Source organism: Brachyistius frenatus, unplaced genomic scaffold (genome assembly GCF_029030835.1).
Source record: "Brachyistius frenatus isolate BFR_SWC_R1_liver_20210118 unplaced genomic scaffold, ASM2903083v1 Contig_194, whole genome shotgun sequence".
Classification (NCBI taxonomy): Eukaryota; Metazoa; Chordata; class Actinopteri; family Embiotocidae; genus Brachyistius; species Brachyistius frenatus.
This window is the reverse complement of record NW_027210793.1, coordinates 69046-81150: the sequence shown is the minus strand read 5'-3', so window position 1 is coordinate 81150 and position 12105 is coordinate 69046. Positions and strand designations below refer to the sequence as shown.

Below are 12105 nucleotides of genomic sequence, written 5' to 3'. Positions count from 1 at the left end.
TAGTTCTCTTACATGTGTGGACTCTTTCTTGTGTAGTGCTTGAATTTTGACAGAGTAGAGTCGTTTCAAATCAAGTAAGTACACAAGTACAACATCTGGAACACAAGTACAACATCTGGAACACAAGTACAACATCTGGAACGCAGCATCAGGCTCCTGATGCTCTCCTCTTATATTTGGTGACTTTCTGCTCTTATTTTTGTGCCATGCTGATTTCCTGTCCCACCAGAGTTTGGTTGGACCTTTTCATGTGATTATTGTGGTTATTTGACAGCTTTCACACCAGCATGAGCACAACACAGTATAAGTATGTGGGGTAGTTTATGCACGGTGACATTTTTCCGTCAGCTCTTCATTCACATTTCTCTTCCCTCTTTCAGGAAACGTCTGATTCTGTACCGGCACACGTCTCCATCGATCAGCAGCTGCTCAGCGCCGCCTGCGGGCCGCAGTATCGCTTAGGGCAGGATGCAGGCCTCGCCGTGGTAACCACAGACAACTGCAGCACAACAACAGAGGAACAGGGAAGTTGGCCCTGGCAGGGGAAGGACTCGGCTGCTGTCACTCACACATCCTCTGCTGGTGGGCGACTTTGTCAGAGCCAGGAAGTCGTAAGAGAACAGAGGGCTGCACCAGCTGCCAACTCTCCTTCTGTCTGGAGCAAGAAAAACAAAAGGAGGATTACCAAAACCACAAGACCCACGAAAGAAACTCACGGAAATACCAGCAGCACCCCAGAGGCCGGCAGGGGAACTGCACATGACCGCAAGACAACAGGAAGTGTTTCGTCTGAAGACGGAGCGACGACATCTGTGATTGGTGAAAGAGGAGACGCAGAGAATGAGTGTAGTCCCGAAACACACAGGACTCCGTTACCCATAAAGCCAGCATCGGGATCAGGTGGTAATGGGAAACATACTGACAGGGAGGCCGTTACTGTGCTGACGACCCCCGTTGTAGAAAAACAGGAAGAAGAGAAGTGGAAAGTTGAGCTGTTGATGTGTGAACGAGTGCCGAAGACAGGAAGGGATCCACAAACCGAGCAGGAGGACTCAGCTGCAGAGAACACAGGTACGTCTCAGAGGGTTTAGAGGGGAGGCGGCAGATTCATGGTGGGACCCAACATGGACGTAGAGAAAGACGTGGCAGTGTGCAGGACACATTTCTTTGTAGTTATTTTATGCTACAGACCAGAGATCGAAGCACATGGTACCTGCTGTTGAACATACCCGGATTTAAAAGCATCTCATGATGCAGAGAAGAAGGCGGGAACACCGAGCTGCTGTTTTCTGCCTCCGTTTATTGTCGATGAACTTTATGTTGGGTCAGTAGTGACTCTGAATTCACATGTTATTATTTCATCTTGAAAAGTCACGACTTTCCTGACAGTAAAGAAAAATAATCAAACAGATGCACTAAAATGTGGAGGATCACTTGGAAGCTGCTTTCATTGAGGCGCTGCAGTAAACATGCGCACAGACACATCCTTTATTAATATTGTTGTTGTTTTTGTTGTTGTTGTGAGGCCCTGCAGTAAACAGTTGTTTATTTCAACATGCAGCAGTTCCCAAGCAACAGGTTCTCTCCTGTGAAATGATGTTGGATGAATTCAGTGTCTGTTAGCTGCTAAATGCTCCTCTGTGTTCTCCAGCTCGTCTCTAATGCTGCATTCTAAATGACAAACTTCCCTCAGAACACCAACAAATCGAGCTCTTCCATGTCGGGACTCTTACTTGTGTAGTGTAGGAGTTTTTAACAGATGTTTAGTTGTTTCAAATCACGCACTGCTGTTCTCCACTGACTGGAAATAACCTCAACATGTGAACACATCATCCTCCAAAATATCTGTAGCTTTAATTATTTTACCCAGAAATCAACATGTTTTTTCGCCCTCTGTTTAACACACTCAAAAAACACACTGATTCTTCTGTCCAGCAGCAGCAGTGAAAAAGAAACACTTTGTGTTCAGGAACAGCTGCAGCTTCCTCAGATGCCTTAATTAGATGCCTTCCTCTACGGAGCCAAGATGGCGACCGTTTAGGGTGGAAAGTGTCCAATGTTTCACATGTCCTTTTGGACCGTTTTGAGTACATTATCCTGGTACTTGTAGTGAAATGATGTTAAAACCAAAGTAGTTTAATTATCGGCTGTAAAATCAAAACAGGGAGCTGAAAGACAGAAAAACACTCGGGAGTTGAGGGAACCGGAAAGCGGATGATAGCTGGCGAGCTAGTGTTTGACCTATGGTTATTATAAAAAAAAAATATATAGATAAATTAGGATTGGTGTGGCCCTGAATGAAAAACCCACAGTAGCAGTCAGACAATCCGACAGAAAGAAGAAGAACGGCAACATTGAAATGATCTCCTGAGGATCCATCACAGCGTTACAGCACTCCACCTGGTTCAGCTTCCACCTGTCTCACTTCCCCCAGCAAACTCTGCGCAAGTCTCCAGATCAGATTCATGATGAGTCAGAGATAGAAACAATGACCACAGTTCTGACAAGTTCTGTCAATCTGTAATAGACCTCAGTTCTTATTTCGCAGTCCTTAATCGAACCCTTTCTCCCTTTCAGAAATCATGGGTCAGGACCAATCCCAGAATCCCCAGGAAAGCCAGTCAGACCCAGACGAGCCGAGCCAGCCTAAATCTACGGACAAGAGTCCTCCGCCTGCCAGGAGGACGAGCTCCAAGTCCCCGGACGCAGACAGAAAACACAGGAGAGCGCTGCTACGGCGGGATGGAGGCCGGATGGGATCATCAGCTCCTGGAGCAGAAAGTGTGGCAAATACAATCTGGTATCAAGATGAAAACTTGGACCAGAGCTCCAACGAAGACTCCAACAAAAAGGAAGGAAACTGCCAGTCGTTTTGGTACGACGGCGACACAGCGGAGGAGGGAAAACAGGAACAGCTGCAGCAGGGAACGAGTGAGCAGAGAGCTGCAGGTCTCACTTCTTCACAGCTGTTCCAACAGGGTCCGAGCTCTCCACAAGCGGCTGCAGCGCTTAGTCAGCCACATGCTGCTGGAGCACCGCCAGCACTGTCACATGGGTCAGACGCACAAAGACGGGAAGTACACAGATCACAGCAAGAGGAGGAAGTTAGGTCAGATTGGAAGAAGGGAGGAGTGGAGGGAGGCGGACAAGGAGTCAGCAACCGAGGGACGACTTCCAGCAGAACGAGCTCTGTCGGAGAGGCCGGAGAGCAAAAGCCAGGGAGCGACGAGAAAGGAGCGACGGTCAGTAAGAAGAGGAGGAGGAAGAGGGGGAAGAGAGGAGGTGCAGAGGCCAAACTTAGCTCCGGTTCCAGTCTAGAATCTCCGAGCCAGACGGAGATACAGAGAGAGCCAGTGACAAACCTCAGCGCTCAGTCGAGGACAGAGTCGGCAGCCGGGGATAAAAGAGAGGAAGCCGACATGCACCTCCCCGGCCCGGCGGAGGTCCGCACCGAGGACGCTCACGGACCTAACACCGACAGAACCAACTCAGATTGTGTGTTTTCTACTCCGGAGCTCGGTCCGACGGACCACATGAGAGCAGATGTGACGGAAGATTCACAGATACCAGAAACAAAGGACCTAACGGAGGATGACGCCATCGACTCTCACGGACTTGATGACTTTAACCCGGATTCTACCGTCGAGGTTTCAGAAATAGACATCAGAAAGGTAGACGGCGAGGAAAGTTCAACCGTCCAACCGACGGCAGCGGATGTACTCAAACCTTTCGACCTGGAATCAAAGGGGCCCGACGGTCCGGTCGCTCTCGCTGGTAAAACTGTAGCATCCGTGGACCCGACAGATCTGGTGAAATCCGATTGTCTAAAGAAACTTCCTGTCCAACATTCAGACTCGACAGAGCTCACGGAGGATTTGTTTCGCGTGGACTTTCCCGAACAGAATTCCCAACAGTCTGTGGACGTCATGTCTGTGGATCCCACAGAAGCTTTCGGTTTGCCGTTTGAAGACGGAGCAGATGTTTCAGAGCTTCAAATACGGGAAGGAAGTGCTGAGACAACCGCGGGAGAATATTTAGAGCATTGTCCGCCCTCTGAGACGCCGAGAGATCGGCAGCGGCGGGAGGAAAAGCGACTAGAGCTGTGGGTGGGTGAAGAGGAAGTGGGTAAGAAAAGAAGCTGGGAGAGGAAGAGCAACGAAAACGACAGTAGGATGGCGCATGGCGATGAGTTATGCTCCGTGGAGAGAGGGAAACCGGAGAAGGATGAGGACTTTCCTTCCTCAGATGGAAAAAAAGAGCAGAGCTGCAACAAAGACTTGGTTGCTACGGCGGTAGCAGTTGTAGCGGTAGCGATAGCATCAGCCGTGGCTAGCCTGGAGCTGAGCCAACAGGGAGCAGGCAGGCAGTCAGGGGAAGAAGAGTGTGCTGGCACAGAGGTGGCAAAGGACACCGGTGTGGCAAATGAAACAGAAACCCAACCTTCACCTCTCTCACAAACTGAACCCACTAATCAGAGCAGCTCCAGGGAACGAGCTCGCGTTGAGATGTCGGAGGAGTCGGTACGGACGGAGGCAGCGGCTCCCGGTTCACCACGACGAGACAACAAGGAAGTTCAAACGGAAACCGCTCAAAACACATTTGGCGCATGTTCACTGAACGTTTGTCGGAAACCCGCGCTGGAGGAAAACGAAGCGACTCCAGCTCGGGATGACCGCGGTGGTCGCACGCACACCGACATCCTGCCGCGCGAAGAGAGCCACCGTCCCGTCGTCGTTCCGGGACGGGATCCGGAGGCCTCAGACGTATTCTTCCCCGGTTCTGCCTCTCAGGACGATGCCATGCCGGGACACCGGAGGGAGCCCAGAGACCGGGCCGTGTGTCAGAGAGAGGGAGACGGACAGCGATCGGGTTCACATTTTCAAAAGAGTGAGGCGTGCGATGGGATCGGCGCTCAGACCGGAGGGACGGCGCCGGAGGACAGCGAGAGCCGCGAAACAGATCTCACGTCGGACCGTCCGGCCAGAGAGCAGGACGGCCCTCCGCAGCAGCTGAGGACACCACGGGAAGAGGACATTCCAGCTCCGCCGACGTCTCTCGGTTCGGCACTTCCTGTTACCCACGATGACTCGGACGACGCGGCTGACCCCGTTCCAGAGAAGCTCACTGCCCCTGTGAACGTGGAGACAGGTGAAGTCCCGTCAGACCAGTCGTCAGCCAACGAAAAGCTTGTAACAAATCCCAGAGAGGGTTCGGAGTGTGTCGCTGTGGATGATGTGGACGGTGTGATTGAAGGACAGAGGACAGCTGATGGACGGGAGGAGACGGAGAGGAAAAAGATGAAAAGAGAAGCAGGGATGGAGGACACATCCCAGACTGGTAAAAACCTCTTTTAAAATCCGCTGTCTTTCCGTCTCCGCACACATCACATGCAACCCTCTTCTCTCACTCTGAACTTTTATTTCTCTTCCTTCCACCTCTTCTTTGGGTTGAGCTGACTAATTATGAGAAAATATGAAACAGATAAATGGAAGACGATGACCCACCAGTAAAACTGCAGCAGGTCACTGTCATGGCAACAATCCACCACTTTATCTCATCTTACGCTGGGCATTATTAAACATTAAGCACGACTTCAAAATCTTTTAGATATTACAAACCTGCTTTCTTTTTGTAATTGCTGCTGCCTCTCCTCGTCCTGTCCTTGTCCTCTCTTCGTCCTCACCTTGTCCTCTCCTTGCCCTGTCTTCAAACTTTCCGCTCTTCGTCCTCATGTCTCATTTACGCCACGAGACACAAATTCAGAGGCACAACCAGAGACACAACCTGATACAGGATGGTGTGAGATTTATTTAGTCTGACATTTAGTGACCTTTTTATTTCACCCTCCATTGTTAACAGTGAGTCGAGGCAAGTTCAGAGACACCGCAGACTAATGTCATTAAAACTGTGTGTGTGTGTGTGTGTGTGTGTGTGTGTGTGTGTGTGTGTGTGTGTGTGTGTGTGTGTGTGTGTGTGTGTGTGTGTGTGTGTGTGTGTGTGTGTGTGAGAGAGAGAAAGAGAGAGAGAGAGAGAGAGAGAGAGAGAGAATTGTTGATCCAGATCCACTATTTGTATTGGGCACTGTATCCAGGCAACCTGATGATGTCATCAAAACTTAACAGTTGACAGTGAAACTAGAAGTGGGCTGAGATATGGTTGTGATGTGTGTGTGTGTGTGTGTGTGTGTGTGTGTGTGTGTGTGTGTGTGTGTGTGTGTGTGTGTGTGTGTGTGTGTCTGTCTGTGTGTGGTGTCTGTGTGTGTGTGTGTGTGTGTGTGTGTGTGTGTGTGTGTGTGTGTGTGTGTGTGTGTCTGTCTGTCTGTGTGTGTGTGGTGTGTGTGTGTGTGTGTGTGTGTGTGTGTGTGTGTGTGTGTGTGTGTGTGTGTGTGTGTGTGTGTGTGTGTGTGTGTGTGTGTGTGTGTGTGTGTGTGTGTGTGTGTGTGTGTGTTAACTCCTATGGTTTGGGTCTGTGTTGTTCACTGTTAAAAATGATGCTATTTATAACGTGCTTTAATTTAAGCACGAGTTACACAACTCTTCATCCCACCGTTACCATGGTTTCAGTCCAGACCGGGAGTCATCCTCAGAACCGAAAACGATTCCTGTTCTACACACTGTCCTGTTTTTTAAGAGCTGAGGATGTGCGGGATCCCTCTTTAGTTATACGGATTAAAGAGTAATTCCACATAATCACGACTTGGATCTTATTTTTGTTCATTTGTCTATTTGTCTCTCAGGAGTAATAAGACTGTAACCACCACATTGCTTGTGAGAAACCCAGTGAGGAGGAAACTTCCCTAAACATCACATGTGACTCTTCCTGACTTTCAGATCCTCCACCTCGGTTACAGAACAGTTCCACTTATTGGCCTGTTTCTTCCCACCAAACATTGTTTTTGCTGACGTGTATCGATTCACCACCTGCCCTGTTAGCTCCAGCTGACTGTAATGATGTTCTCTAACTGTTCTTTGCAGAAGAAGCAGAGCCGTTCCCAGCAGAAGAAGAAAAAGAAACGAGAGACTCGGACAGCACACACACTCTGCAGGTGAGCTTATGTTTCCACCTGACCAGACACTATGTGAAGCCGCTGGCCAGATGTGATTGTGTGAGGGCCCTGTTGGACGTTCTGTCTGGTACTTCCTGTCGGGAGCCGACTGATGTAACTGCCTCCCTCTTAAAATAACCGTGCCAGAGGCTGCCGTTCAAATACAAGCAGTGGAAAGTGGCCCACAGATAAGAGTCCACTTCCACCGCCGAGGCTCCAGATAGGAGCAGAGCTAAATGCCAGCTCGCAGGTCCCGTGATGCGGCCTACACACTCCCCCTACAGACCGCATGAACATTACTCCTGGGGTTACATCAGACCGGGTCAGAGCCAGGGTCAGACACATAAATCCTTCTCTAATGTCTCCTAATGACGCAGTCGTTGGTCTCCTGGAGCTGCAGGTCACAGTAAGAGGTATGGGAACGTTGAGACCTGGACCGGGACCTGGACCGGGACCTGGGCTGTATGACGTAATGAGGGGAGGAAGGAGGAGGGCGGTACAAATAGGTGGCAGAGACTACTTTATTCTGAAATTCCTCTTCCTACTGAATTCAAGACAGACAGTCAAACAATCGAATGTTTGACGGCCCAGTTAAGCCTCTGTATTCTGATCCAGATGTTGGGGTTAGTGGTTCATGTTTTTTTTCTGTATCTGTCAGTCATTAGAAGGCTCACAGTGGAACTTTGATTTTGATTTTTCATGGATCATTAAGAGTTCATGTTATCTGGAAAAGATTGGAGCTATCTGGCTCCAATATTTCCTCTCTGGAGTTGATTCCTGTTCCTGGCTATATTAGCAGGTTAGCTGCTCTGATGCTAACACCACATCGAGCCTGATGGGGGATGGCAGGTTCTGATTGCAGATACAGTGTGTCATTATCAGTGTGTTATGTCATGTATTAGTGGCAGGTAGTGTGTGTGTGTGTGTGTGTGTGTGTGTGTGTGTGTGTGTGTGTGTGTGTGTGTGTGTGTGTGTGTGTGTGTGTGTGTGTGTGTGTGTGTGTGTGTGTGTGTGTGTGTGTGTGTGTGTGTGTGTGTGTGTGTGTGTGTCTCTGTGGGACCTCAGCAGGGTTCAGCTTTGCTGCCACCCTGTGGTCTGAGCAGGTATAAGTGTTTCCAGATGTCTGCTCTCCACAGCGTCACAGCTGGATAATGTTTGGCTGCTACCATGGTGACTGCTGTGTTTGTGTGCTGCCAATTGTTTGCACTTATTAGCTATAAGTTCCAGTCAGTGAGTAACGGCCGTTTACACTTTAACATATGAAGAAAGGCTTTTCATCGTCTGAAGCCATCAGCAGCGTCTACATCCTCGGAGCAGTGTGACTCAGGTTTACTGACAAGTATTCACATGGCTGAGCTCCACCCAAACCACACACACACACACACACACACACACACACACACACACACACACACACACACACACACACACACACACACACACACACACACACACACACACACACACATACTGACAGACACAGACAGATGCAAACAAACACAGTGTACTGTGCTTGCTGAGAGGGATTTTGTCGGGCCCAGATTAGCCTGCTCAGGGGCCACAAGGCAAAAATGTGTTGTCTTTCCCTGACTGAGTGCACAGTATGAGGCAGCTTTATTTTCCAAGGCACACCCAAAGCATTATGGGAACTGTAGTGCCAAAGCGCAAAATACAAAAATATTCTGACCAGAATGTGAAAATAGGAAACCAGAGAGAGGATGAAAACCAAGAAAACACACACACTGACTCCTCTGACATCACACACACACACACACACACGGACTCCTCTGACATCACACACACACACACACACACACACACACACACACACACACACACACACACACACACACACACACACACACACACACACACACACACACACACACACACACACAGACTCCTCTGACATCACACACACTGACTCCTCTGACATCACACAAACGGACTCCGCTGACATCATGAATACCATCTATAACGTGTCATTTGCCTGAACACTGGGAGGCGCTGATTGTTCACTCTGCCCACTTTTCTCCCTGCCACTCCACAGATTCAAACTCACGACCCTTTGGTCCAAAACCCGCCTCACACAGTCGGTGTGCCAGCGGCTGAGCGGATACCTTTGATCATACATGTGGGTGTAACAGTCTATTATAAATGGAGCATATATAATAATCACGCCGCTGTTATAACATCATTAGAAAGAAATTCCACGCTTCCTCTGCTGCTCCAGCAAATAAGAGTTTCCTCTGGCTCTCATGTCGTGGAGCTCCGTGATCCCTGTGATGTGGGGCAGCAGCAGCAGAGTGAATGGATGAGAAGGAGTCAGTTTCAAAGTGAAGGGCAGATGTGAAGGGAGGAGTCCTGAGAGACTCGGAGAGAGGGAGGAATGGAGGCCCTGAAGGAGAAGGGAAGAGAGTGGAAAGCAGGGATGGAGGGAGGGGCCGCTGCTCCGAACAGATGTGGGCAGAAGGGCTCATTTTCCAGCTGCAGCGAGAAGGACGCAGATCCGTTGACGTTCACGGATTACATTTCAGACTGTGGACGTTTAGGACTTCTGCTTTAAGTTTGTCGTCAGCATTTTGATCTTGTTGGTTCGGTCTTTGTGCGGGAGAGTTGATTTCTGCCGTTGACGTCTCTTTCGGCGGACGTTTTCTTTTTTTGGGGTGGGGGGGGGGTGGGGGGGACTCCACCCTCAGCTGTTCACATGATAGGGAGTGGAAGACGCTGTGATCGCTGAGGTTCGACCCGCACACGGGCTCACAGTCGCTGTGTGTATTAACACACACACGCACACACACCGTGTATTAACGCACACATCGATCAACCCTCAGCTGCAGCATGTATGAGAGACACAGACGGAGGTACAGCTTCTGTGCCAGAGGAGAGACAACTGTGGATGTGGTGCTCATTAAGGTAGGAGAGTGTGTGTGTGTGTGTGTGTGTGTGTGTGTGTGTGTGTGTGTGTGTGTGTGTGTGTGTGTGTGTGTGTGTGTGTGTGTGTGTGTGTGTGTGTGTGTGTGTGTGTGTGTGTGTGTGTGAGAGAGAGAGAGAGAGAGAGAGAGAGAGAGAGAGACCAGTGCTGTCAGTTAGTTTGAAGCTTCAAATTGTATTTGTTGTGTATCTGTGCCAAATCTGTGTTGTTGTCTTTGTTTGTTTACTGTGTTTGTTCCACCCCTTTTGGACTTTGGCTCGGGCTGGATTGACGAAACAGAACCTCAGTACAGTCGTGGAAACAGTGATTGTATGTGCAGCCTCTCCGCTCAGGCTGCTGCGTGTGAAATGTGAGATTTTTTTCCAGCTCTGATTCCCTTTCAGTCCGAACTGAGGGACTCGTCTGTTGTATTTGGTTCTGTGGAACCGTCCGAGCCGTGGATGAGTTTTTATGGAAGCAACATTAAATGAAACGCGAGGGTGTTTGGCTGCACGCTCCCAGTGGTTTCAGCACACAGTAAACATCTGTCTTTGAGTAAATTGGAGGAGAGTCGCGTGAGACTTGTCATGAAATGTACCAAAAAAAAGACAATTTAGTTCTCTTATTCATTCCAGTTTTGTCATTTTTTATTCTTTCTATTTTGGAGAAACGCTTTGAGAGTTTTGGAACTACAGTTTCCATCATGCTCTGGGTGATGCAAACAGGAAGTAAAATGTTGACAGTGGGTGCTTCCCGGTTCGCTGAGCTTCCCACACTCACATCTCAACTCCTCCCAGCGGGGACGAGAGAGAAACTCATGAAGGAGGAAGTGTGTTGACCCAATGAGACGTCCTCCCTTCCTCCAGCATCTACAGGTCAAAAAGAACCAAACATGACACATCATCACACACGGCATCTCAGCTGTCAAATGTGTATTACTGAAGTGTTTGAAAAAGCTATGATGACTCCTGTTCTGAATACAGATCTAAGCGGTTCCAGGGGGTCCCATGATGGCACTGAACAGAACCGGCTGCTCTCTCAAGCAATAGATCTTTGGACGTTGCAGTCTGTCCTCCTAAGACTTTTATTCCAGGTTCTGCAACAGATCATTTTTCTCATCTACAGCACTATAAAAAAAAACTAATTTGTGCATATTCAAAGATAAGCTTAACGTCATCTGGAAGAAGTCATATTTACTATGTTTTTAGATGAAGGGATTTAAAAAGAAATTTCATTCCTGATTATTTTCTCATGTAGTAAATGTGTTTCTTTCAGTTTTATCTGGTTTTTTTTTGTCTTCTTGGTATTCATGCAGAGCTTTTACATACAGAGCTGTGGGCACCTTTTTTTGCACCCCGCAATCCAGGCCCAGCGCAGATTTGCATTTTGGAACAACGCAAGGGGCTTTTTTTCCTTATTCTTGGGTAACACTCAACCCAACATGGTGAAATCAGGTGCTGGAACAACGTTGAGGAGTGAGCAGAAGTAAATTATTCACACTTAAAGCTCCCGATGAGATTCATTTGTTAACAACACTGATGAAGAGCAATGTGCTCCAAACGTCACTGATGTTGTGGTGTTCATAAATAAACTTCATCGGGAGCTTTGAGTGTGAATGATTTACTTTACAGTCATTATTAAATAAATGATTGATCCAAACACTCTGTGGTATTACACAGCTGGTAGATTATTAAACCAGACAAGCAGGTGAAAAGACTTTTGATTTTAATTTTTTTTAAAGATTTTAAAGTACCTCTTTATATGTACTTTAACTGCAATTGATTTGTAGTTAACCTGAGTGTCTTTTATATTGTATTGCTGAGATCTGCTGCTGCGTCATGACGCACTTCAACTGACTCATTCAGATCCAATTCAGTCGACAAGAGTCAGCTTCAGTTTCTTATATGATTTGATTTACTGAATCCGAAGGTTGCATTAAAACAAATTCTGTTTTTTATCGTGTACAACTCCGGTTCTAAAAAAGTTGTGTCCCAACTTTTTTGGAAACGTTGCAGAGCTTTACAACATGGTACAGAGAAACCCAACAATTCAACAATTCCCACATAAGCTATGAGGGGAAAAAAACCCTCCTCTTTAAGGGAGAAAAACCTCCAACAGAGGGAAGAAAAAACTCCCTCTTAACAGG

The 12105-nt window shown here is 48.1% G+C and overlaps 1 protein-coding gene across 2 annotated transcripts in view; it reads left to right on the top strand.

Moving 5' to 3' along the window:
• Nucleotides 1-12105, top strand: part of akap13 (A-kinase anchoring protein 13) — a 70768-nt gene that overhangs the window by 26984 nt on the left and 31679 nt on the right. For both annotated transcript variants that reach the window (XM_069718604.1, XM_069718603.1), the window contains exons 9-11: nt 381-1071; nt 2578-5337; nt 6975-7045. In XM_069718604.1, coding sequence (XP_069574705.1) covers nt 381-1071; nt 2578-5337; nt 6975-7045 — 3522 coding nt within the window. The remainder of the gene's footprint in view (nt 1-380; nt 1072-2577; nt 5338-6974; nt 7046-12105) is intronic.